The following is a 26,077-nucleotide window of genomic DNA, read 5'->3' as shown; positions in this document are numbered from 1 at the left end:
CGGCCTGCAACCTCAGGTTCTCTCAGCAGTCTGTCTCTCCAGCGCCCAGGATTTCCTCTCTATGGCATATGGCCCCTCTAGCCTATGTGCCTCCTTTATGGTTCCGGCTTAGTCTATTCTAGATACTGCCTCTCTATGGTCGTATTGGCACCGCCTATCCTTCCCATAGTATATGGTCCCTCTGGTCTACACACCTTATTTATGGTTTCGGAGGTGTTCTATCCTTCACACACCCTCTCTGGTGTGTCCCATCTAGCCTTCACACTGCCTCTCTATGGGCTCATTTGGCTCCCTCTAGTCCTCACTTTCCTTCTCCATGGTTTCTGCGGGGCCCCTCTACCCCTGACGGCTCCTCTCTGTAGTCTCTCGCGTGGTGCCGTCTGAGACCCGGGACCGAGATGTGGCGGCTGCCGGGACTGCTGAGCCGAGGTCAGGAGTCTGGAGCGGGGCTCTCACACCCGCTGTGTATCGCGAGAGTCGCGACAGGGCCGGGCCGGTGCTCGGCAGCGCTGCTAGGGCGGGTCTAGGCGATGTCCCGACGCCCGCAGCGGGGGCAGCCTGGGCGCAGGCACAGCCCGGCGAGCCCTGCCCCGTACTCCTGGGGCGCCAGCCGCCCGGCGGGGACAGGACGGGCTGCGCGGAGCTGCCGCTGGGGCGGGGCTGGAAGGGCTGGCCCGGCGCGGCCCGGCCAACTTCCCACCGCAAGGTCGCATTTTCTTCTTAGCAAGTCTCCATAGACTGCCCCGCGCTGGCTGCCTCAACTCCTATCCTGAACCCTTAACGTTCCCAGAGCCCAGCCGGGCCGTCCAGCCCTGTAATCCGGTCCTAGCAATCAGCCTCCCCGGCCTGAGCTCCCTCCCCTGCCTGTCGCTGGCTCGGTAAAGCGGTGCCCAGGCCTCAGTGGCTCAATCACACGTGCAGCGTTGGTTAGTGTAATAAATGAAAAGGCGGCGTGCGGGGGGGGAGGGGGAGAGCTAGCTCTCTTTCATGAGAACCCAGCCAGTTAGCTATAAAGTCCCTCTTAGTGGCTGTTTTCTGCTTGCTTTACCTGTAAAGGGTTAACAAAGTTCCCCAAGTAAAGGAAAAGGAATGGGCATCTGACCAAAAGAGCCAATGGGAGGCTAGAACTTTTTTAATGGTAAAAGTATCAGAGGGGTAGCCGTGTTAGTCTGAATCTGTAAAAAGCAACAGAGGGTCCTGTGGCACCTTTAAGACTAACAGAAGTATTGGGAGCATAAGCTTTCGTGGGTAAGAACCTCACTTCTTCAGATGCATCTGAAGAAGTGAGGTTCTTACCCACGAAAGCTTATGTTTTAATGGTAAAAAAAACCCTTAATCCACAAGCCAAAATAAAGAAATAAACCTAATTGTGGCTACTTAAACATATCTTGTCCAATGATTTCTTCTAGGTATGGAAGATGAATTTTTATATCTGGTTCAAGCCTTACATCGCATTACTGCTTGTAGCATTGCTGCTCTGTGTCTCCTCCTCCGGAGAACAACAGACAAAAAGGAAGGGTTTTCCCCCCATTTTAAAAAGTTCTAACCTCCCATTGGCTGTTTTGGTCAGGTGCCCACTCCTTTTCCTTTACCTGGAAGGGAGCTTCCCACCCCCACCCCCCTTTCATTTATTACATGCTCACTACGCTGTGGCAGTTCTCTAGTAAATTCAAGTACTTGCTAAACTACAATTTCCATTTCAATTAACCCTCAATTCAAAATACCCCATTTTTAGGGAACTTTATGTAGGATTACCATATTTCAACAATCAAAAAAGAGGACAGGAGGAGCCCCGCCCCCATCCTGCCCTAGCTCCGCCCCTGCCCCTTCCACTCCCTCCCACTTCCCACCCCCCTCAGAACCCCCAACCCTCCCCCCCACTCCTTGTCCCCTGACTGCCCCCTCCTGGGACCCCTGCCCCTAACTGCCCCCCAGGACTCCACCCCCTACCTAAGCCTCCCTGCTCCTTGTCCCCTGACTGCCCCCTTCTGAGACCCTCCCCCCATCCTAACTGGCCCCCTAGGACCATACCCCCTACCTGTCCCCTGACTGCCCCAACCCTTATCCACACCCCCATCCCCAGACAGACACCAGGGACTCCCATGCCCCATCCAACCACTCCCCACCCCCTGACAGCCCCCCCCCGAACTCCCGACCCATCTAAACCCCTCTGCTCCCTGTCCCCTGACTGCTCCGATCCCTCTCCCTACCCCTGCCCCCTGACAGCCCCGCCCCCAGAACTCCCAAACCCCCCTGCTCCTTGTCCCCTGACTGCCCCCTCCTGGGACCCCTGCTCCTAACTGCCCTCCAGAACCCCACCCCCTATTTATGTACAGGCGTGACTACCTGCCCTTTCCTGGTTATTATACGCGGCCAGTCCGCATCCACATCCAGTAATTAAATAAACTAATAATTTAAATTGGAATTTCATCCATTAATAAGTATTTATTATATAATTAAAACCATTCTATTGAAGGACAGATATTAAATAACACTAAATAAATTAATGTTCAAAACAGTATTAAAAATTTGAAAATTTAGAGCATGGAAACCAAAATAGCTAAAATTTATTTTTGGCAAGATACACGGAATGGAAACTCCGGGATCTTTACCTGTCACTGAATATAGCCATCATACCAATAGTGGAATATAAAACAAGTCTACATATACTCTCCTTAAAATTTTTACTTCTGTCCATTCCCAATAATTGTAACAAATCATTATTACCTTCATTCCACTTGCCACGCGCCCCAAGCACAAAACCAAAGAAGTGAATATTTTTACCTCCCGTTAAGTTTTTAATTTCTTCCTCTAACTCAAGATAATAAGCCACCTTCTCACTGTGGGCTTGTTCCAAACTTCCGGCATTATCCTCCCATCGCACTGTAACATCAACCACCACTGCTGTATCTCCTTTTATAAATATAATATCCGGCTTTCTTAACTCACCCTTACTATTTCTCAAATGGGGCTCTATCATTGCCTTCCACCCTAATTTACCAACCTTATCTACAACTGCAGACACTACTCTATTATGCCTTTTTATCCTAGCATTCTTAGTCTTATAACATTGTCCTGAGATATGGGGAACAGTCTCCCGCACTTTACCGCACCATCTACAAAGAGCATTCACACCTCCTCTTCCTCTTGCTAATGTCTCCCTAGTAGGATAAATATTTGCCCTAAGCTGCAATGCTGCGATATACGCTGACGATTTAACTTTACTAGAGTTTCTAAAAATCGAATTACTAATTAAATCATTTTTAAAATATTTTATCCCTATTCCCTGACATCTCAGTTCCGACCATCTTAAAAATTCCTCTTCCCTCCATTTCTTGGGATGAGATGTTACTGCACTAAATGACAATATTTTATCCACAAGATTTTCTCCTGCATATAGATAAGATAGGTCCATCCAATCATCTCTCGAGACAATATGTCTCCTCCATTTACGAATTAACATATTTGGGATTTGCACACTAAACTTAGTGAGAGCTAAACCACCATCCCTACCTCTAGAATAAAATATCCCATCTGTGGTACACTGAGGTAAATGTAAAATCTCTTTAACTATTTTTCTAACTAACACATCAAGATCGTCTAAAAGATTAAAAGGGGGTTCTATTAAAAGAAGATTATAAAATAGCTTCGGTAAAATATATGTCTGTAAAATTAATATTTTTTGGGCCGGTTTTAATGGGGCCTTAATTAAATTCTCACTCCAATCTTTCAATTTTTCTTTAAGTACCGGTCCCCCTACACCTATCCAGGGATCTATTCTAGCTCCTAAATATTTTTCAAAATCCCCTGGTTGAACATATTCAATCTCCTCTGACCCTATCTGCCAATTATCCTTAGGATTAACTACATAGGTTTTATGTTTAGTTAAAATATGAAAGCCTTTCGTTTTCTTCACATTAACAGAGAGATTAGTATTTTTACAAAACTCCTCTAAGATACCCAAATTTTTAATCATTCCTTTATATGAGCTACTTAAAATTGCCACATCATCGGCAAAAGCCAATGACGTGACACCATTACCCTTAACATAAAAACCACTTCCTTCTACTTCTAATCTAGTTAAAAGGGGATCCATAGCAATATTAAACAAAATTGGGGACAACGGGTCACCCTGCTTGACCCCCCTCCTAATTAAAATAGACTCAGTAACTTCATCACCCACCCATACCCTAGTTGTGCAATTATCATAAAGGTCCCTAATAATATCTATAAAATGTTCATCTATACCAAATCTTCTCAACCCGGCTATTATATGTCCCTGTCCCACAGAATCAAAAGCTTTAGCCAGATCTACGAACACTATTGCAATTTCATTCCCATTTCGTTTAGCCCCTTTAATCAAATTATCTAATATAGCAATATTTTCCTCACACCCAGGGGCGGATATAAACCCTTTTTGTCTACTACATATCTTAACTGTTTCCACCAGTCTTTTTGCTAATATTTTGGTATAGATTCTAATCCAAACTGACCCAATTGTCAATGGTCTCCAAGATGTTAACTTCTTCATTTCCTCCTCATCTTGTGTCTTTGGTATTAAAATCGTTCTATTTTTCTTAAATTCATCTGGTACCTGTCTATTTAGAAACCATATATTAAAAATTTTTGTAAGTATTAAGGAGTCTAAATTAAAAATATGCCACAAATTGCTCACTTTTACTTTATCTGGGCCAGGAGCACTATCTTTTCTTATTTCTCTTAAAGCTATTCTAATCTCATCCACAGAGATCGGACTCATTAATATATCATTATCCGCATTCTCTGTGGATGATGGCCACCCTATCATATTACCATGTCCAATTGTTCCCAAAATATTCACATAGTATTCCTCAATTTCTTTCATAGGGATAGCACACTTAGCCTTATCTGGCTCTCCCATTATAATGCGAGTCAATCTTCTTCTATCCTTATCAAATAATTGTTGATAGAATTTATACTTAGCTTTCTTTGTAGCATATCTCCTAATTGCATTAAATTGCTTCCTTCTCCCCTCCTTTCTCATCTTCCCTTTTCCTTTATTCCTCAACTCTATTTGACTTTCATTTCTAGGGTCCTTTCCCTCTACTAATGAATAACATAATTTTTCCAACATTGCCCATCCGAGAGCTTTTGTTAAATCCTCCTTTAATAATCCTTCAATTTCCCCTAAACTATTTATTATTTCTCTTCCCTCCCTACTTTGTTTTCCCCGTTTACATATTTTCTCCACTAAATCCACTTCTGGATGTCCTTTTAGTGGGAAAATCCTCTCTCTTGGGGGCGGAATTTCTAATATATTTACTCTAATGTCTTCTACCTCAGTCACTTCCTCCCTATCTCCTGTTACCACTAACTTCTTCTTTACTAATTCTCGTCTTTTATCTGATATTTGTTTATTCGTTTTGGTCCTCATCTCGCTCTCAATACATTTATTTATATTCCTTTTCCCAATATATTTCCTTTCCAACTGTATAAGCTGCGCAACCTCATCTTTGGTCCATATACGAGATCTAGTCGATCCCTCTTTGATCTTACTTTTAGCAGCCATATCTTCTTTTCTTTGCTCATTCCTCACAGCAGGGTGTCTATGTCTACAGTGTTGGCTCAATCCAGATCTAGTATGAAAACCAAGCCCACAGACCGAGCACGTATGGCTCTTCATTGGGGTATCCGCCTTCTTGGGTATGCACTTGGGGTAGTGGCAAGCTATATTATGATATTGAGAAGATTTTCCACATTTACTACATACAACTCGTATGGCTTTACTTTTATGAAGTACATTAATGTGTTTGGCCCATTTACCAAATGTTGGTAATATCTGGGGACATATTGGACAATTAAAACTATCAACGGGATACTCTAAATAAAAAACCCCATCCTTCCACGAACTACTTTCTAATATATTTATATTACTACCAGTACTGTTAAGATCCTTATTACGATCCCTATTAAAATCAGTACTTGGTCTAAAACTATTTAATAAACTAGACCCATTAACTAAATGAGCATTAAGATATCCCGATTCGCTAACATATGGATCATCAAATGTACTTAAATACTTAAAATCTGGATTAAAACTTTCCATAGTTAAATCATTAAAAGTGTCCCTTGTAAAAACCATCGGTAAGATAGATAAAATCTCCTCACCATGATCATCACAAACAGTCTCCTCTACCTCCTCTCCATGCTCCACTGGGAGGACTTGATTCTCACTCTCATGCTCATGAGACTTCATTATAGTCCACACCATTTTATCCATTGGTCCAGCGACCCTAATCACACCCCTAATATATTTAACACTGTCAGCCGGGGCATCAAAGCCAACAGCGGGGGCGTTATTAACCCGGTCCAGCGCCAATCCGGTATAAAAATATAAATTACTTTTTTCCATAGCTAAAAGATTTACCCTTCTCAGGGGGAAACTAACCCTTTCCAGGGGGAAACTAACCCGTACCTGGGGGAAACTTACCCTTTCCAGGGGGAAACTAACCCGTGCCTGGGGGAGACTACCCTTACCAGGGGGAATCTAACCCTTACCAGGGGGAGTCAACCCGTACCTGGGGGAGGCTACCCTTACCAGGGGGGCATCCATGTGGCACCATATGGGGCTGCCCAACCCCATCCCACACCCCACTGAATGTGGGATGTGGGTTCGTCCTCCGCAATCCGCCTGGCTATCCAAGCCAGTTACCGACTCTCACCTAAGCCTCCCTGTTCCTTGTCCCCTAACTGCCCCCTCCTGAGACCCCCCACACCCTAACTGCCCCCCTAGAACCCTACCCCCTACCTGTACCCTGACTGCCCAAAACCTTATCCACACCCCCAACCCCCAGACAGCCCCCCCCAAACTCCCGACCCATCCAACCCTGCTCCCTGTCTCTTGACTGCCCCCTCCAGAACCTCCCTGCCTCTTCTCCGACCCCCTGGCCCCCTTACCGTGCTGCTCAGAACAGAGTGCTGCAGAGTGGCGCGCTGGGCAGCAGGGGAGGGGGAACAGGGGGAGGAGCTCCAGACTGCCGGAGGCCCGATGCGAGTGGCACAATCCGGCCGGCTGCCCTGTCAGCCGTGCGTGCTCTGCATGGGGGGGAAATCCGGACATTTACAAATTCCCCCCGGAGGCTATTTTTAACTCAAAACTCTCATGTCTGGGAGAATCCGGACGAATGGTAACCCTACTTTATGACCCCCACAGCAGAAGCAATGTGCTGCCCACATTGCTTGAGCCAGTTTTGGTTGCAATCTGTCCTTCCTCTTTGGATGGACGCTGAGGCTGGGAACTTCTGCCCCAAACAAGAGAGTTCCTGGAAGTTCCACACCAAGTGGGGTTAGACTGGAAATGCTCCGACAGCTTCCACTTCAGGCTGCTTGATCCCCAAATAACTAAAGATGGGGGCTTGACTTTCCTTGTGCTAGCACCAGTTCACTCCTGAAGGGAATGGAGAATGGGGTCTCTGGCTCCCTGTGGAGCAGAATGCATGCCAGTGAGGCAGCACAGACACCCTTATGTAGCCAGACCCAGTGTTCCCGAGGGGACAGAGCATTTCCTAATGCTGGGGAGGCTGCTCTGTCCTCAAGCTACATGCTGGAGTGTCTGGAATCTCCTCCCAGCAGAATCCCAATGCATTGGTCCCCTCTCCTTCTAACTCCACATGCAGCCCTTCACCGCCTCCATGCGCTGAATGCTTCAAGCTCTATCCATGGGATCCCAACCCTCCCCAGCAATGAGGAGCTCCGGAACGCCACCTCAGCACTCAGTGCTGGACAGACTCCATCTGAACAGAGGTGAGGATGGGTAGCCTTCCAATGGGGGAAGCAGGGAGGAGACCTGGGCAGCCCCTACAGTGGCTAGAATGCAGAATACAGTGGCTAGAATGCAGAATGAGGGTCAGGGAACCCAGGGAGAGCCCTGCAGAGCCCACATGTCCCATTCTGTGTTGGGGAAGAGGCAGTTGAGGGCTCTCCCATAGTCCTCAGTGCCCACTATGCCTGTAGGCAGCAGGGAAGCAGCTTTTGGGGGTCTGCATGGACTGGACTTCTTAGCCAAAGGCAAGAACTGTAAAGGGGAGTCCTGGGGAATGGTTCCCATTTGGGTTTGGCCTGGTCATACCATCCCTTCACCTCAGCCAGTGTTGGAGACAACAGCAAACATGCCCCAAAGGCCATCCTGTTCTCAGGAACTGCAACATTAAATCCCTTTTCCTGATGGTGATCTAAGGAATTGCTGAAGTCATCGTATTTTAATCCAGGTCCTGGTTTTCTCTCTGTTTTTCCCTTCTTATAACCTAACTCAGCTTCACCTCTGGTCCCAGGCTCCTACCCCATGTCTTTCTCCCTCCTGCCCCAGGCAGAGCTCCAGTGTAGTCCCCTCTCCCTGTGTCTCTTCCCCTCCTGCCTCAGATGTCCACACTAGGGAGAGTGTTCTAGCTAAACCCTTTGCATACCCTCCGGAGTTCAGTATGGGTGGCATGCATTTGACTGAGTGAGGTGTCCATGGTGCTCTGGAACCCCTTTGGCCAGCCTGTGCAGGCCCAAGGTCCGGGTGCATGCCTGCTCTCTTCCCGAGCACTCCCACTGGTGAGTCATACTGGTGCTGCAGCATGGGTCTGACAGTGTGGCACAGCCTCTCTCCCTGTGCTGCACCCTGGCCATGTCTACACAGGAACCTCATCACCACCATTTGCAGTAGGTGCTGCTCCAAAGCTGCAGTGAAGTTGGAGCTCTGCCATCTTATCATGTAACTTTGCCTACTCAGAGTAGAACTAGACACCAGGGTAGTGCTTGCCTGTTGCTGCTCCCCCAGCAGCAGTGAATGGCACCCAGTGCTAGTGCAGCTGCTTTATTCCTCTCCACTCCTCTCCTCTCCCCTCCAGTCCTGTGTTGCCCTTTGCCTCATCTTCCTGAGGATGGTGATTTGCTGATGTGAAGCTGCTGTCTGAGTGCCTGGAAACAATGTCCACAGTGGCTCTCCCAACTCAACCCCCCATGCCTGACCCATTTAAGGCTTTATACATGCCTGGAAAACATTACTGAGCACTGCTGGCCTGAAGACTGAGCCTAGTGGCTCGGTGCAATGGGCATGTCATCAGCACACCAGCCAGAGTAGTCTGGCAAACTACCAGCAGGATTAGAATTTACATACAACTTGTGCTTGCTGCTGGCGATTGGATGCCCAGGTGCTCTCAGCTGATGAGGGCAAGAATCCAATGCTGTGGGGCCAGGACCCTTCTCACTGTCCTTGATGCAGGATTAGGTGATGGGGTCCTTATGGCCCAGTCTTATTGGAAAACCTGGGAGGGGGGAAGAAATAGGTGTCCCAGGGAAATAGGACAGGGCTAGGGGAGGGTTTAGAGTGGCTGCTCTTCCAACCCAGGGGGAACAGAGGGTGAGGGGTTCAAAATTCAGTAGTGCTTAAGATTGAATTTTGAAACTGAAATGATCCCAGAGAAATCAGGGTGAGAAAGGTCCACGCAGCCCAAGCAAAGCCTCGAGTTGCTAAAACATTGCAGGAGTTTCCATCCGTTTCTCCCCCTGGCACACGCTTGTTTCTGTCTGTATCCCCCTGCCACCACCTCCTCCCCACCAGTTCTGTCGCTGATGGCCCTGGGTTTCATAGAGTAAAAATTTTAAGGCCATTAGACCATGTAGTCTGACCTGTATAACACAGGCCCTTGAATTCCACCCAGTTACCTCTATATTGAGCCCAGCAACTTGTATTTAGCTAAAGCATCTTTCAGAAAGACAGCCCGCCTGGATTTGAAGCCATCAAGTGATGAAGAATTCACAATTTCTTTTCCTCGCTAGTTTGTTTCAATGGTTTATAACCTCACTGTCTTAAAAAATTGTGCTTTATTTCTATTTTAAACATCTGGCTTTATCTTCCAGCCATTGGTTCTTGTTTTGCCTTTCTCTGCTAGATTAAAGAGTGCTTTAGTACCCAGTGTCTCAGTCTTCTTTGTGATAACTTTAAACAGACTGATCTCTTTGAGTCTGGCACTGTAAGGCATTTTGTTCAGCCCTTACATCATTTTATGGCTCTCTTCTGCATCCTTTCCAATTTTTCAACACTTTTAAAATTCAGACACTGGAAATGGATGCAGTATTCCATATTGGTCTCACCAATGTCCTATACAGAGATAAAATCATCTTCCTGCTCTCTACACTCATGTTTATATCTCCAAGGACTGTATTGGCCCTTTTGCCACAGCATCACACTGGGAGCTCATGAGTTACTTGTCAACTATGATCCCTAAATCCTTGTCAGAGTCCCTGCTTTCCAGGATATGCTCCCCAGGGCTTTGGAGTGGAGCCCGGAGCTGGAGCGCGGAACGGTGGAGCTGCAGGTTTTTGCCCAGAGCTGGAGCGGAGCTGTAGCAGTCACTATTGGTGCCGGAGCGGAGCTGGAGCAGAGCAATTCAAAAATTTGATTGCTCCAAATCCCTGGCCTCCCTTAGTCTGTAGGTCTGACCTGTATTCCTCCTTCCTACACGTATAACTTTCTATTTGGCTGTATTAAAAAGCATTCTATTTGAATGGTCCCAGCTTACTAAGTGATCCAGGTTGCTCTGTATGGCTACCTTGTCCTCATCATTATATGCCACTTTGTCAGTCTCTTCGTAATCTTCAAATCTGATCAGTGGGTTTTTTATATTTTCTTCCTGGTCTTTATAAAGATATTGAATAGTGTTGGGCCTAATACCTATCCCTGCAGAACTTCACTAGAAATACCCCCTTCCACGATGATCTGTCAGTTAGCCAGTTCTTAATCCTTTTAGTGTGGCTTGATATTGTATAGTGCTCATTTTAAAACCAGAATGTTGTGACATACCAAGGTACAATCCAGACCAATGAGTATCTGTCACCCCTGCCCTGTAACCTGGGGTGCCCTTTGCACTGCTTTGCTGCTGGAGCCACCAACCTGGACTGCTCACAAACAGCCTGCAGTATGTAAGTCACTCCCAGCTATGTCTGTGTGTGCTGCAGCCAGCCAGCCACCCCTTGGCTCTTACCAGCCTTAAAGAGTCCACAGGGTGAGCCCAGCACATTCCCAGTCCCAGATCTTTCCCCAGAAACATATATCTGTGCTGTCCAGCCATCTCCTGGACAGTGCAAATATATTGAGTCTGTTCTTCTTTTGAAAAAATAATATGCACACAACTTGTTACCCCAAATGGTGTTCCCGGACATTCCAGCGAACACATTAAAACAAGTTTATTAACTACAGAGAAAAAGATTGTAAGTGAGTACAAGTTATGAAGTGTAAAAGTCAGAATTGCTTACAAGAAAAATAAAGGTAGAATGCTATCTGGGTGCCCAACCTAACTTTGCTTTGAATCTAATATACACCTCTACCCCGATATAACACGACCCGATATAACATGAATTCGGATACAACGCAGTAAAGCAGCGCTCCGGGGGGGCGGGGCGGCGCACTCCGGTGTATCAAAGCAAGTTCGATATAAAGCAGTTTCACCTATAACGCGGTAAGATTTTTTGGCTCCCGAGGACAGCGTTATATCGGGGTAGAGGTGTAGTTTGTTTTCTCACCACATGCTTTCAGCACTCTTACTAACCAAACTCGTAGGTCGGAACCCTCCCCCAGAATCCAACAGCTGCTTCCTTTGTCTCTTCAGGTGCAGAGAAAGCAATAGGCAGGGAGAGAGAGAGGTGCCTAGGATGTTTGTCCCAACTTTTTATAGTTTCAGTCCCCTCTTGAAAAACATTTCTAGCTGAGACCCAGAAGACAAAGAGTCTGTGTGGAAGGATATTCCCTGCTGGGCTTTTTTCCACATGTTTGAACTTCTTTGTTTTCTCTCCTTGCTTGATTTACTACTTAAATCCAAATTAAGCCAAGTAGACATTCCTTCCTTTATTTAGGACAGACCTCACTTCTACCTGGGCAGAGCTGTGTGATTTGGAACATTTAGGCTATGTCTGCACTACAGATCTTACAGCGACACAGTAATGCTGCAGCTGTGCCACTGTAAGGTCTCCCATGTAGCTGCTCTATGCCAACAGGAGAGAGTTCTGTCATCGGCATAATTAAACCACCACCAATGAGCGGCAATAGCTGTGTCAGCAGGAGAGTGTCTCCCACTGACATAGTGCTGTCCACATCAGCGCTTCTGTCAGTGAAATTTGTCGGTCAGGGGAGGTGTTTTTTTCGCACCCCGACTGATAAAAGTTTTTCCAACAAAAGTGCTAGTATAGACATAGCCTTAATAACATCATACGGGGGAATCTTAGAACTTCATATACAATGTTGCCGCACATTTTATCAGGACAATACTGACCGGCAAATTGAGTTTTCAAATGATACCTTACAGGGCATACTTTGTACAAAGATTATTACAATAATGTATTGGGTGTGAACATAGGAGTGTATTATATCATAGTTGTACTAAGTCAAACTCTTTCTGTACAAAAACCAGTATGTTACATCTGTGCAGTTACCTGTATCAACCAAACTTGTCATCTCATCAAAGAATGAAATCAGGTTTGCTTGACAAGACCCATGCTCCATAAACCACTTTGACTGGCCTTAATTGTGTTACCCTCCTTTAATTCTTTAGTCATTGAATCCCAGCTCAGCATTTCCATTATTTTGTATGGGACTGATTTCTGACTAACTGGCCTATAGTTACCTAGATCATCCCCCTTGCCCATTTTCAATATTGGCACAGCATTAGCACTGTTCCAGTCTTCTGGAGTTTCCCCAGTATTCTAAGATTTGTTAAAAAATAAAATCAGCAGGCCACAGATATCTTCAGCCAACCCTTTTAGGAATGTTGGTTGCAAGTTATCTGGGCCAGATGATTTAAAAATATCTGTCCTTAGTAGATGTAGTTTAATATCCTTTTTAGTAACTAATGTACTGGAAAGTACTTCCTCATCCTAATGTTATGTGAGTGTGTCATTCTGCTTCTTTCCAAACACAGAACAGAAACATTTATTTAACGCTTCTGCCTTATCTGCATCATCATTAACAATTTTACCATCTCCATATAGTGACAGGCCTACGCCATTGCTTGGATACTTTTGTACCTAATATACTTTAAAAAATTCCTTCATACTGTCCATATGAAGTCCTGTCAACCATGGATTTTTTCCATCTTTAGCTTCCCTTATATTTCTGCACATCATAACTTTTGATTCATAATGATTGTCTATTTCCCCTTTTACCCATTTGTTATATATTGCTTTTTTATATCTAATTGCTGCCTTGATTTTGCCACTGAACCAGGATGGGTTAGCCAATGTTGTCCTTTTGGGATAGAAAATCGTAATGTTTAGAAATTAATGATGTTTTACTGTTGACTGTAGGACACCTTCCAACATGTCTCCTAAACTAAAAGCCTCTCAAAACAACATAGTTTTTCTGTCCATACATTACAGACAGGAGTAACCATCTGTCCTCTGGTTTTATTTGATGGTCGGTAACAGACCCTCACCAGTACCTCTGCTTCCCACAGCTGACCCTCTCCTCTGCCCCCATCCCAGTCTGTTCAGTTTGCTGCTCTGCCTTTGGGCTCTCAGTTGCTTCACTTTCCTACTCCCTGCATTGTCCTGAATGGAGAAGAAGTTGCAGATTTGCTGGAGCAGGTCACCTCATCGTGGAACCCAGCACTCAAGGCATTTCAGTGAGGAAACTCAGCCCAGTTACTCATCCTCATTTTCATTGCCCTAAGCCATTGGCTGAGTGGAGTTTTCAAGCCATGTTTATAGGTCACCAGTAGGACCTCAGACGTCACCTAGAAAGGAATCAGCAATCAGTGTGGCCCCTGGCATGAGGCACTGCTTAATTTGCAGGCAGGCATCTGCAACAGTTTGTGAATGCTCTTCAGGCACGTTGCCCTGCAGAGAGCAATACAGCAGTAACACAGGGGCCTAGAAGCCCTGGGAAGGCTGGACTGGAACATTCTTGCAAAGCTCAGGCAATAAAGAGTGCTCTTGGTAACAGCTGCAACTATGAAATCCAGGAACAGAGGGAGTAACAGAGAGCAGGAAACTGCCCAGATGCCCTCTAGTGCCACTGCTGAGATCATCTCTGCAATCCTTGCCCTTCCAGCATCTTGGCTAAGCTGTATCCACAGCACCAGAGACTGTCCAAATCATGGCTCCATCCCAGATCTATCCTCTCTGCATTCCTTCCCACCCTCACACTGGGCTCCCCTCACTGCCCCTAGTTGCTGTGGCCTCTGCCACTGCCCACATTGCTGCTGCTTGCCCTGCTTCCCACCCAATACCTCTCAGGGAGAGCACCAAGCAGTGCCACCTAAAGGTTGGGAAGTGAATAACAGAGCTGTAGTTAGTGCTGTGGAGGCAGGAGCAGCCAAGCAGCAGCACTGGATTCCCTCTGCCAGCTTGGCGGGGATACAGAAGGAGAATTGGTGAATAGTGGCATTAAAGTTTTTAAAGCTCTGATCCCTACAGCTGCAGCCATGAGCCTCCTGAGATGTCAGTGTCAGGTGTGGGGCACCAGCTGCTGGTGGTGTTCCCTGATGCATCCTGTGACATGGGCATCAGGAGACATGGATGGGAATGGTAGGTTGGAGCTGTGCTGGGCACAGAGAAAATGGCAGGGTTAGGAAGGAGTGAGGTTATGTTTCATTCCCATGGCCTACTGCTGGCTCCCTGGGAGCAGGGTTAAGGGGAGTCGAGACCCCACAGCTGCCAGCTCTGTACCTGCAGTAGCAAGCCTCCAGAGAAACTGAGCTGGTAGCTGCTCTCCTGACACAGCTTTAGCGCCAGCTCCATGTTCACTCCATTTCATGCTTATACTTTGGGACCTAATAGCTTGGGAGTCCCCTTAAATGATGCCAAGTTTCCCACATAGCACATTATACAGGCATTCAACTGGCAGGTCAATTTTCATGCGACGCTGCTCTTGCAGATAGGTCATTTTGAGGGGGCTGCATCTCAGGAACCTCTGTGCGAATGCCCCCAGATTTGTTCTCTTCAGTCTATTGCTGGTCCTTACCCAACATTCACATTTTCAAGTCAATCTAACTCTGCATGTACATTTTAAAACAGGCTGATAAACAGAGCCAGGTCATTGTTGGGTGTGTATGGATGGGAGTGCCTTATCCTGGGAACCACCTGACCTAATGACCCTGTGTTTGTGCCATAACCCCTGGTCTGAAGTGAGTTTCAGGCTGATCTGTAGAACTGAGCGCACTAACGAACATGTGCAGTGGCTTCCTGTCTCCACTCCGGATTGTTGCATGCAGTAGCTTAGTACACCGCTGGGAGAACCAGAATGGGGACATCTCTACACTGCAGTAAACCACCCAGGTCTGGCCTATGTCAGCTGACTCGGGATTATAGTAGCTCAGTTTAGTGCTGGGAGAACCAGAATGAAAGTCCAGTAACTTGAAATATTGGTTTACCAGACTGGTTCTTGGTGCTGGACACTAGTTTGGATCAAGAAGTCCTACAATGCTAGTTTTATGTGGCTCATGGCCATAGTTTTCCCCCCAGGTCTTTGCCAAAAGCCTCATAACCTGAACATTTTAAAAGCAGGTCGGGGAGGATGGGGTCCTGTATTTCCTGAACCCCTGCATCGATGGACCTCAGATTTGCACTGCAAACCCAGCCTCAGGTCTCCAATCAGACTTTTTTGTCTGCCTTGCATTGTAGAGCCCTTTGAAAATTCAGATCTAAATAGAAAACTCTGGTTGACTTAACTGTGGTGTGGGTTGGGCCCCTGTAGTCTAGAGAGCTCATTATCTCACCCAGTTTTGCAGGGAAAGGAGTTTTACATTATTGTTTGTTTTCCAGTTATTTTCTCTCACCTGGCTGGCAGAACGGACGGGGTCGAGATGGTTGGGAGCAAGGGAATGCGCAGCGACCCTTCTTGAACCTGCAGCCTCACTACACAGTCCTGGATGCCTTCACCTGGGTGAGGGACAGTCTCTTCTGGTGGTGGGGGAGGGGGCTGCAACCAAAACATGCCTCTATAAAGGGATTGTGGCCAAGGCACCTGTGAGGAGGGAGTTGGCGGAGCTGTAGCTGGGGGGTTGGAGGGAACTGTGATCAAGATGTCTCCTGCAGGGATGTGGGTAGTTGGAGGGAAGAAGCTGTGGCTAGATGGGATGCTGTGGAACTGTGACCCAGAAGCCCTGCAGAGGTGTGTGGGGTGGACACCCTGTGGGAATGGGGTGGGCAGCTGAGTTGGATGGGGAGCAGCAGATGGAATGCTCTTCGGGAGTGAGGTGGGGAGCTGAGCCTGGGATGCCCTGCGGGAATGGGGTGGGGAGTCAGGGATGTCTGGGGAGCTGAGGACGGGATGCGTATGGCAGTGTGAAGGGAAGTTGCAGCTGGGATGCTGTGTAGGTGGGGAGCTGTGGGCAGGATGCTCTGCTGTGTCTGGGCACCCAGTGGAAAGGGAGAGCTGTGTGCTGCAGGGAGGGGAGAGAGGAAGGGGTGGTTGTTTTCTCTGACTTGTCTTTTCCTTCCTTTAGGGCGCACTAGCTGTGCTTGTTCTGCAGTTGGCCAGGCAGATCCCATGGCTGAGCCCTGTGCCAGGGGCAGGAAGAGAGGATGGGCATCCCCATGTGGGCGGGCTCCTCTCTTCTCTGCTATCTCATCAGCACTCAGGTCAGTTCTGCCTCCTGCAGGAGGACGGGGGCCCAGGGTGACTGTCGGTTGAGGGTCTCTGCTGTGGGAGCGCTGTGAGGGTACAGGGAGGGCTGTGCTGCCCCTGTGCAGAAGGCACCTGTCAGTCTGAAATTGGGAGCCAGCAGGGTGTGAAGTCCTGTGAGCCTGGGGGTCATGTCGCTGGGAAATACCCTATCCCTTCACACTGGCTTGGGCACCTTCTGGGTTGAGACACACACAGCAGGTTCCTTGTGTTCCCTGCCCATGACTCTGTGGAGTTCTCTCTTCTTCTGCCCTTTGGCCCCATGCTCAGAGATGGGAGATCTCTGGGCAAATGCTCAGGGGCCCCAGGCACTGCCAAACATGGAGGGGCGACCCCAGGCATGTCCCACAGGTGACATCCTGCATGGCTTTCAGGTGTTGGGGCTTGTCTTCTGTGTTTCAGTGCCAGCTGCAGGCTCATCAAGTTGCCGCAGTAACCAAAAGGTGCCCTGCTTCCTGCTGGGAGGGATTCCAGACGCTGCACCAGAGAATCCATCCCCTGGCATCCCCTCAGGGCAAGGAAAGCCTCAGCTCTGCCCAGAAACAGGTACCAGCCCAGGGTGTATGGGGCAGGGTACCCAAGGCAGAGGGATTTTTGGGGAGTCTCAAGGAGCCCAGAGTGCAGGGTGTCTCCTGGAGGTGGGGAAGGAGCCTATGATGCAACTGAGGGTGGGCTTGATTGGCCTTGGCACCTGGGATTCTGCATGTTGACTTGGAAAGGGTCCAGGAAAGAGCCTCAAGAGCAATTAGAAACCTGCCTCACAGTCAGAATTGTAGGGAGTCCCATCTTTTTAGCTCAGGGGTTCTCAAACTGGGGATCGGGACCCCTCAGGGGTCACAACGTCATTACAAGGGGGGTCGCGAGCTGTCAACTTCCACCCCAAACCCCGCTTGCCTCCAGCATTTATAATGATATTAAATATATTAAAAAGGGTGTTTAATTTATTAGGGGGGTCGCACTCAGAGGCTTGTTATGTGAAAGGGGTCGCCAGTAAAAACGTTTGAGACTCACTGCTTTAGCTTATCCCAGGTTAGGAGATAACTTTGATCATGAGCAGCTAGTTGTGCACAAGTTGATTTTGGAGAGCAGAGGACTCCTATGCAGCAGTCAAAAGCAGCAGGATCCACTGGCTGGGAGCGTAAAACAGACAAATCTATAGTGGAAATAGAGCGCATGTTTTTAACAGTGAGGGAATTGACCATTGGGAAAATTGCTCTCAGGCTGTGATGGATTTTGCATTCTCTGAGCCAGCTGTGGGAGCATGGGATCTCACCCGGCTTTATAGTGCCACTATGATTCCTAGTAATCCTGTACACAATGAAATCATCATTGCAACCTCCCCATGCCACCTTCTGCCCATTCCCAAGAGCTCCTGCTGTTCAGGAGAGGATGTATGGGTGCCAGCGGAGGGGGAAGGCATCTGCCAAGAAGGGCCTGGGAAGAAGGGTGCTAGCAGCAGAACTGCCTCATCCCCACAGCCAAATCCCTCCCTCTGTGAGGGTCATGGCAAGGGGCTGTAAGGAAACAGCTGTGTTTTCCCAACAGGGCTGGGCAGTGGTGGGGAGAGTGAGGAAGTGCTGCGGGCCCCTCTCAGTTCATTGTGGGGCTGGTGGGAGAGGAAGAGCTGCGGGCCCCTGTCAGTTTGCTGTGGGAGGGGTGGGCCTGCAGAAGAGCTGCATCCCCTAACGGTTTGCTGTAGGGGGCAGTGAAAGTGGTGTGTGTTGGAGGGTTACCTGCCGGTGAGCCATCATTGGGTCTTGCTGTTGTAGCCATGTCAGTCCCAGGATATTAGAGAGACAAGATGGGTGAGATAATATATTTTACTGGACCCACTTCTGCTGGTGAGAGAGACAAGTTTTTGAGCCACAGAGCTCTTTTTCAGGTATTTGAAAGGAACTCCCAGTGTCACAGCAAAATGGAATGTCAACAGATTGTTTAGAAAGAAAGAAATCTGATGAGGTTCAACAAGGACAAGTGCAGAGTCCTGCACTTAGGAAGGAAGAATCCCATGTACCGCTACAGGCTGGGGACCAACTGGCTAAGCAGCAGTTCTGCAGAAAAGGATCTGGGGATTACAGTGGACGAGAAGCTGGATATGAGTCAGCAGTGTCCCCTTGTTGCCAAGAAGGCCAATGGCATATTGGGCTGTATTAGTAGGAGCATTGCCAGCAGATTGAGGGAAGTGATTATTCCCTTCTATTCGGCACTGGTGAGGCCACACCTGGAGTATTGCGTCCAGTTTTGGTCCCCCCACTACAGAAGGGATGTGGACAAATGGGAGAGAGTCCAGCGGAAGGCAATGAAAATTATTAGGGGGCTGGGGCACATGATTTATGAGGAGAGGCTGAGGGAACTGGGGTTATTTAGTCCGCACAAGAGAACAGTGAGGGGGGATTTGATAGCAGCCTTCAATTACCTGAAGGGGGATTCCAAAGAGGATGGATCTAGACTGTTCTCAGTGGTGGCAGATGACAGAACAAGAACAAGTTGCAGTGGGGGAGGTCTAGGTTGGATATTAGGAAACACTATTTCACTAGGAGATTGGTGAAGCACTGGAATGGGTTACCTAGGGAGGTGGTGGAATCTCCATCCTTAGAGGTTTTTAAGGCCCGGCTTGACAAAGATTCATAGATTCATAGATTCTAGGACTGGAAGGGACCTCGAGAGGTCATCGAGTCCAGTCCCCTGCCCGCATGGCAGGACCAAATACTGTCTAGACCATCCCTGATAGACATTTATCTAACCTACTCTTAAATATCTCCAGAGATGGAGATTCCACAACCTCCCTAGGCAATTTATTCCAGTATTTAACCACCCTGACAGTTAGGAACTTTTTCCTAATGTCCAACCTAGACCTCCCTTGCTGCAGTTTAAGACCATTGCTTCTTGTTCTATCCTCAGAGGCTAAGGTGAACAAGTTTTCTCCCTCCTCCTTATGATACCCTTTTAGATACCTGAAAACTGCTATCATGTCCCCTCTCAGTCTTCTCTTTTCCAAACTAAACAAACCCAATTCTTTCAGCCTTCCTTCATAGGTCATGTTCTCAAGACCTTTAATCATTCTTGTTGCTCTTCTCTGGACCCTTTCCAATTTCTCCACATCTTTCTTGAAATGCGGTGCCCAGAACTGGACACAATATTCCAGCTGAGGCCTAACCAGAGCAGAGTAGAGCGGAAGAATGACTTCTCGTGTCTTGCTCACAACACACCTGTTAATACATCCCAGAATCATGTTTGCTTTTTTTGCAACAGCATCACACTGTTGACTCATATTTAACTTGTGGTCCACTATAACCCCTAGATCCCTTTCTGCCGTACTCCTTCCTAGACAGTCTCTTCCCATTCTGTATGTGTGAAACTGATTTTTTCTTCCTAAGTGGAGCACTTTGCATTTGTCTTTGTTAAACTTCATCCTGTTTAACTCAGACCATTTCTCCAATTTGTCCAGATCATTTTGAATTATGACCCTGTCCTCCAAAGCAGTTGCAATCCCTCCCAGTTTGTTATCATCCACAAACTTAATAAGCGTACTTTCTATGCCAATATCTAAGTCGTTAATGAAGATATTGAACAGAGCCGGTCCCAAAACAGACCCCTGCGGAACCCCACTCGTTATGCCTTTCCAGCAGGATTGGGAACCATTAATAACAACTCTCTGAGTACGGTTATCCAGCCAGTTATGCACCCACCTTATAGTAGCCCCATCTAAATTGTATTTGCCTAGTTTGTCGATAAGAATATCATGCGAGACCGTATCAAATGCCTTACTAAAGTCTAGGTATACCACATCCACAGCTTCTCCCTTATCCACAAGACTCGTTATCCTATCAAAGAAAGCTATCAGATTGGTTTGACATGATTTGTTCTTTACAAATCCATGCTGGCTGTTCCCTATCACCTTACCACCTTCCAAGTGTTTGCAGATGATTTCCTTAATTACTTGCTCCATTATCTTCCCTGGCACAGAAGTTAAACTAACTGGTCTGTAGTTTCCTGGGTTGTTTTTATTTCCCTTTTTATAGATGGGCACTATATTTGCCCTTTTCCAGTCTTCTGGAATCTCTCCCGTCTCCCATGATTTTCCAAAGATAATAGCTAGAGGCTCAGATACCTCCTCTATTAGCTCCTTGAGTATTCTAGGATGCATTTCATCAGGCCCTGGTGACTTGCAGGCATCTAACTTTTCTAAGTGATTTTTAACTTGTTCTTTTTTTATTTTATCTGCTAAACCTACCCCCTTCCCATTAGCATTCACTATGTTAGGCATTCCTTCAGACTTCTCGGTGAAGACCGAAACAAAGAAGTCATTAAGCATCTCTGCCATTTCCAAGTTTCCTGTTACTGTTTCTCCCTCTTCACTAAGCAGTGGGCCTACCCTGTCTTTGGTCTTCCTCTTGCTTCTAATGTATTGATAAAAAGTCTTCTTGTTCCCCTTTATTCCCGTAGCTAGTTTGAGCTCATTTTGTGCCTTTGCCTTTCTAATCTTGCCCCTGCATTCCTGTGTTGTTTGCCTATATTCATCCTTTGTAATCTGTCCTAGTTTCCATTTTTTGTATGACTCCTTTTTATTTTTTAGATCATGCAAGATCTCGTGGTTAAGCCAAGGTGGTCTTTTGCCACATTTTCTATCTTTCCTAATCAGCGGAATAGCTTGCTTTTGGGCCCTTAATAGTGTCCCTTTGAAAAACTGCCAACTCTCCTCAGTTGTTTTTCCCCTCAGTCTTGATTCCCATGGGACCTTACCTATCAGCTCTCTGAGCTTACCAAAATCCGCCTTCCTGAAATCCATTGTCTCTATTTTGCTGTTCTCCCTTCTACCCTTCCTTAGAATTGCAAACTCTATGATTTCATGATCACTTTCACCCAAGCTGCCTTCTACTTTCAAATTCTCAACGAGTTCCTCCCTATTTGTTAAAATCAAGCCTAGAACAGCTTCCCCCCTAGTAGCTTTTTCAACCTTCTGAAATAAAAAGTTGTCTGCAATGCAGTCCAAGAATTTGTTGGATAGTCTGTGCCCCGCTGTGTTATTTTCCCAACATATATCCGGATAGTTGAAGTCCCCCATCACCACCAAATCTTGGGCTTTGGATGATTTTGTTAGTTGTTTAAAAAAAGCCTCATCCACCTCTTCCACCTGGTTAGGTGGCCTGTAGTAGACTCCTAGCATGACATCACCCTTGTTTTTTACCCCTTTTAGCCTAACCCAGAGACTCTCAACACTTCCATCTCCTATGTCCATCTCTACCTCAGTCCAAGTGTGTACATTTTTAATATATAAGGCAACACCTCCTCCCTTTTCCCCCTGTCTATCCTTCCTGAGCAAGCTGTATCCATCCACACCAACATTCCAATCATGTGTATTATCCCACCAAGTTTCAGTGATGCCAACAATGTCATAGTTGTATTTATTTATTAGCACTTCCAGTTCTTCCTGCTTATTACCCATACTTCTCGCATTTGTATATAGGCATCTAAGATACTGGTTTGATCTTTCCTCCCAGTTTTGTCCTGACCCTCCTTTCTCTCTGCCAATATAGCCCACACTCCCTCTCGTTTCCGACCCATCTCCCAGGTCTCCATGTTCCCCACTTACCTGCGGGCTTTGCTCACCTGTCCCCGTCGAACCTAGTTTAAAGCCCTCCTCACTAGGTTAGCCAGTCTGTGTCCAAATAGGGTCTTTCCCCTCCTCGAAAGGTGAACGCCATCTCTGCCTAGCAGTCCTTCCTCAAATAGCATCCCGTGGTCTAGGAAGCCAAAGCTCTCCTGGCGACACCATGTTCGCAGCCAGGCATTCACCTCCATGATGCATCTGTCTCTGCCCGGGCCCCTACCTTTGACAGGAAGAATCGAAGAGAATACCACCTGCGCTCCAAACTCCTTCACCCGTACTCCCAGAGCCCTGTAGTCACTCTTGATCCGCTCAGTGTCACACCGCGCAGTATCATTTGTGCCCACATGGATGAGTAGCATGGGGTAGTAGTCAGAGGGCTGGATAATCCTCGACAATGCCTCCATAACGTCTCGGATACGGGCTCCCGGCAGGCAGCATACCTCCCGAGATGAAATGTCAGGGCGACAGATGGGCGCCTCCGTCCCCCTCAGCAGAGAGTCTCCGACCACCACTACCCTACGTTTCCTATTCGCAGTGGTGGCAGCAGACCTCCCAGCCTTAGGGGTACGAGGCTTCTCCTCCTTTACTGTAGGGTGTGATGCCTTCTTTCCTGTATCAAGAAGAGCATAACGGTTACCTATTACCACAGCGGGAGGGTTCGGAGCAGGGGTGGAGCACTGCCTGCTGCCAGAAGTAACCAGCTGCCAGTGTCCACCATGAGCCATCTCCTCCTCCACCAGTGGTGTATCAGCAGTCCTGTGTACTGGGACAGCTACCTCAGCTGTCTCCACATGGACACTGTCCAGGAACTGCTCGTGGATTTGGATGCTTCTCAACCTAGCCACCTCCTCCTGTAGCTCTCCCACCTGCTGCCTGAGAGATTCCACCAGCAGGCACCTTTCACATTGGATGGTCCCCCCAGCCTGGATATCAGTAAGTGGAAATTGCAAGTTACAGTCTCTGCAAAACCACACCAGGATCTGGGTAGAAGCATCCATGCTCAGGCGCTCTGTCTGGCTACAGGCGCAGGTGGAGGAGACAGAAGCAGTGCTGGCACAGGTGTTGCGGGTCTTCCTAACCATCGTAAGCCTCCCTCTGTCAAACTCCCGTCTGCAGCCCCCTGTCCGCTGAAAGGGTTGTTTAAGCAAGAAGTTTTAGGTTTTAAGGGGAATAAAGGGAAAACAGATAGAACCGGCAAGGGACCCTCACCCCTTCCCAACTCCCTTGCGAAACTCCCTGTTAGCAGCCCCTGGTCGCAAAAGCTCCCTGGTCGCTTGTGCGCTGCTTTATAAAGCCCTGGCCTGTATGAATGCCCCGCCCACTGATTAAGGCTCAGCCAATTACCAGAGGCTTCTAGGTTTCAAACCTTCCTTTGAAGCTCACAGCTTCCAACTGCCAGCCACAGCACACGGTCCTTCAAACAACCAACCAAACAAACAGACTGACGAACACATTTAGTTGGGGTTGGTCCTACTCTGAGCAGGGGATTGGACTAGATGACCTCCTGAGGTCTCTTCCAACCCTAAGATTCTATGATTCTATGATTAGCATAAGTCGTTAACACACTTTGTATTAAACCATTCAAGGTGAAGTGGCCCGTTAACCCCCCTGTACTCGTAAAACAAAAAGAGGGTATTAATGGGTTACAAATTGTTGTAATGAGCCATAAATCCAGATAACCCATCATGGCAGTTTCTCCATGTGGAGAGCTGATGTCACTAAGAAGAGGAGGATTCATAGATTCCAAGGCCAGAAGGGACCATTGTGATCATCTAGTCTAGTGGTGGGCAACCTGCGGCCCACAGGCCGCATGCGTCCCATCAGGGCAATCCGCTGGCAGGCCACAAGACAGTTTGTTTACATTGACCATCCGCAGGCACGGCTGCCCACAGCTCCCAGTGGCCACAGTTCACCGTTCCTGGTCAATGGGAGCTGCGGGAAGCGGCGGCCAGCACGTCCCTGCGGCCCGCGCCACTTCCTGCAGCTCCCATTGGCCAGGAACAGCGAACCGCAGCTACTGGGAGCTGCGTGCGGCCATGCCTGTGGACGGTCAATGTAAACAAACTGTCTCACGGCCAACCAGCGGATTACTCTGACGGGCCGCAGATTGCCCACTACTGATCTAGTCTAACCCCCTATATAACACAGGCCAGAGACTTCCCCAAAACAATTCCAGTTGGAACTATAGCATATGTTCCAGTTCCTGATGTCAATGAGTGTGAGGCTGTGTCTGTGAGTGCCCTAGAGCAGCGGTGCATCAAGGAGGGACGCTGGTGTCATAATCCAGAATACTGCTACAGGAAGGTGTTCACTGAATGGCTAGCTACCTGTTCAGTATATATTCTCACTGCGGCCTCTGCCTTATTTGCTGCTACCATCCAAACCCCACACTGAACACAGCAGAATTCATTGCTTCCTGGCACTTGTCACTCCAGTGTTTGAGCACTTCACAGTCCAGTTTGTATTCACAATGCCTGTAAGGCGGTCAGGGGTTATTATCTCTGCTTTACAGATGAGGCACAGGAAGATTAAAGTCAAAAGTGTTCATTAATTTTGGATGCCTGATTTTTAGAGTACACAGCATTACATAGCACTTTTTGTGTTCAAAGCACAGCTCCTGTTGAGTTCAGTTACAGCTGTGGGCGCTCAGAGCTTCTGCAAATCAGACCCAAAGGGCTCAGGTTGGGCACCCAGGAAATGAGGAACACACAATGAGTGTGAAAGTTTGGTTGCAGTGATTTGCCTGGCATCCTATAGGAACTCTGTTGCAGAATAGGGATAGGATTCAATTCTCCAGAGTGGGGTGGAGTGGAAGGAGGGAGGCAGAAGGGTTGTAGGATTACTGGTCTGTCTCAGGCCCATGTCTCACCCTGATCTCTCCTTGCAGGGGAGCGTCCATTCCCTGAGAGCTGCAGCACCAGCCTGGGGCCAGCCCACTGCAGTGCACAGGTACAGTCTCTTTGTTTCTCTGTGGGTCTTTGGCTTTAGAAGGAGCTTGTCCCAAAGCACATAGTCAGTGCTTTTTCCAGTACAGCCTGACTGATGCACCATATCCCGGGAGAGTCATGGTCACAGAGCAAGAGTCATAGCTATGGCACTTCTGCCCCCTTTCCACAGATTGTGTGTAGTGGCATCCTGCCCTAGGAGTCTGCACAGCACACACACTAGTGCTGTGGGAACGCGCTACTGATAGGGCCCAGTCGGGATCAGGACCTAAACCGCACGGCCGCACAGCAAACTATCAAGGTGCAGGTGCGCAGCCACAGGGGCCTGGACTGGAGAGGAGTGAGGTAGGGGGCGTGCAGGAATGCGGCGGGGAGAGGCGCCTCTCCCACAGCCCCAGCCCCAGAGCTGCCACAGTGGGGCGAGGCACCTCTTCCCCACAGCAGCCTGCACCCCTAAACCCCTCATCCCTGGCCCCACCTCAGAGCCCCCAACCAGAGCTCACACACACACCCCCGCACCCGAACCCTCTGATCCAGCCCTGAGCCCCCTCCCACACCTCAAATCCCTAATCCCCGGTCCCACTCCAGAGCCTGCACCCCAACCCTTTGCCCCAGCCCTGAGCCCCTCCCACACTGAACCCCTCAGCCCCACCTCTGCCACACATCACCTCCATATTGGTGCACATAACAAAATTCATTCCGCACATGGATGTAAAAAATTAGAGGGAACATTGATCAGGACCCCATTGTACGTACATATCACACAAAGTGCACTCAAATAACATTAAGTGCAAACTCAAGCACAAAAAAATAGGAAATATCAGAATCAAGACTGCCTTAGTTCAAGACCTCTTCCTGTATCTGTATTATTGTACCGTCTTT

At 47.9% G+C, this 26,077-nt stretch overlaps 1 protein-coding gene across 1 annotated transcript in view; it reads left to right on the top strand.

Moving 5' to 3' along the window:
• Window positions 1-398: 398 nt before the first annotated feature.
• The window catches only part of DELE1 (DAP3 binding cell death enhancer 1), a 41,564-nt gene continuing 15,885 nt past the window's right edge, over window positions 399-26,077 (top strand). The window contains exons 1-6 of the mRNA XM_065410226.1: window positions 399-429; window positions 7,656-7,782; window positions 15,778-15,898; window positions 16,461-16,596; window positions 17,042-17,185; window positions 25,138-25,199. Coding sequence (XP_065266298.1) covers window positions 399-429; window positions 7,656-7,782; window positions 15,778-15,898; window positions 16,461-16,596; window positions 17,042-17,185; window positions 25,138-25,199 — 621 coding nt within the window. The remainder of the gene's footprint in view (window positions 430-7,655; window positions 7,783-15,777; window positions 15,899-16,460; window positions 16,597-17,041; window positions 17,186-25,137; window positions 25,200-26,077) is intronic.

The sequence above is a fragment of the Emys orbicularis genome, chromosome 8 (genome assembly GCF_028017835.1).
Source record: "Emys orbicularis isolate rEmyOrb1 chromosome 8, rEmyOrb1.hap1, whole genome shotgun sequence".
NCBI classification, from domain to species: domain Eukaryota; kingdom Metazoa; phylum Chordata; order Testudines; family Emydidae; genus Emys; species Emys orbicularis.
Note: the sequence above shows the minus strand (reverse complement) of the source record. Positions and strands in the feature narration are given on the sequence as shown.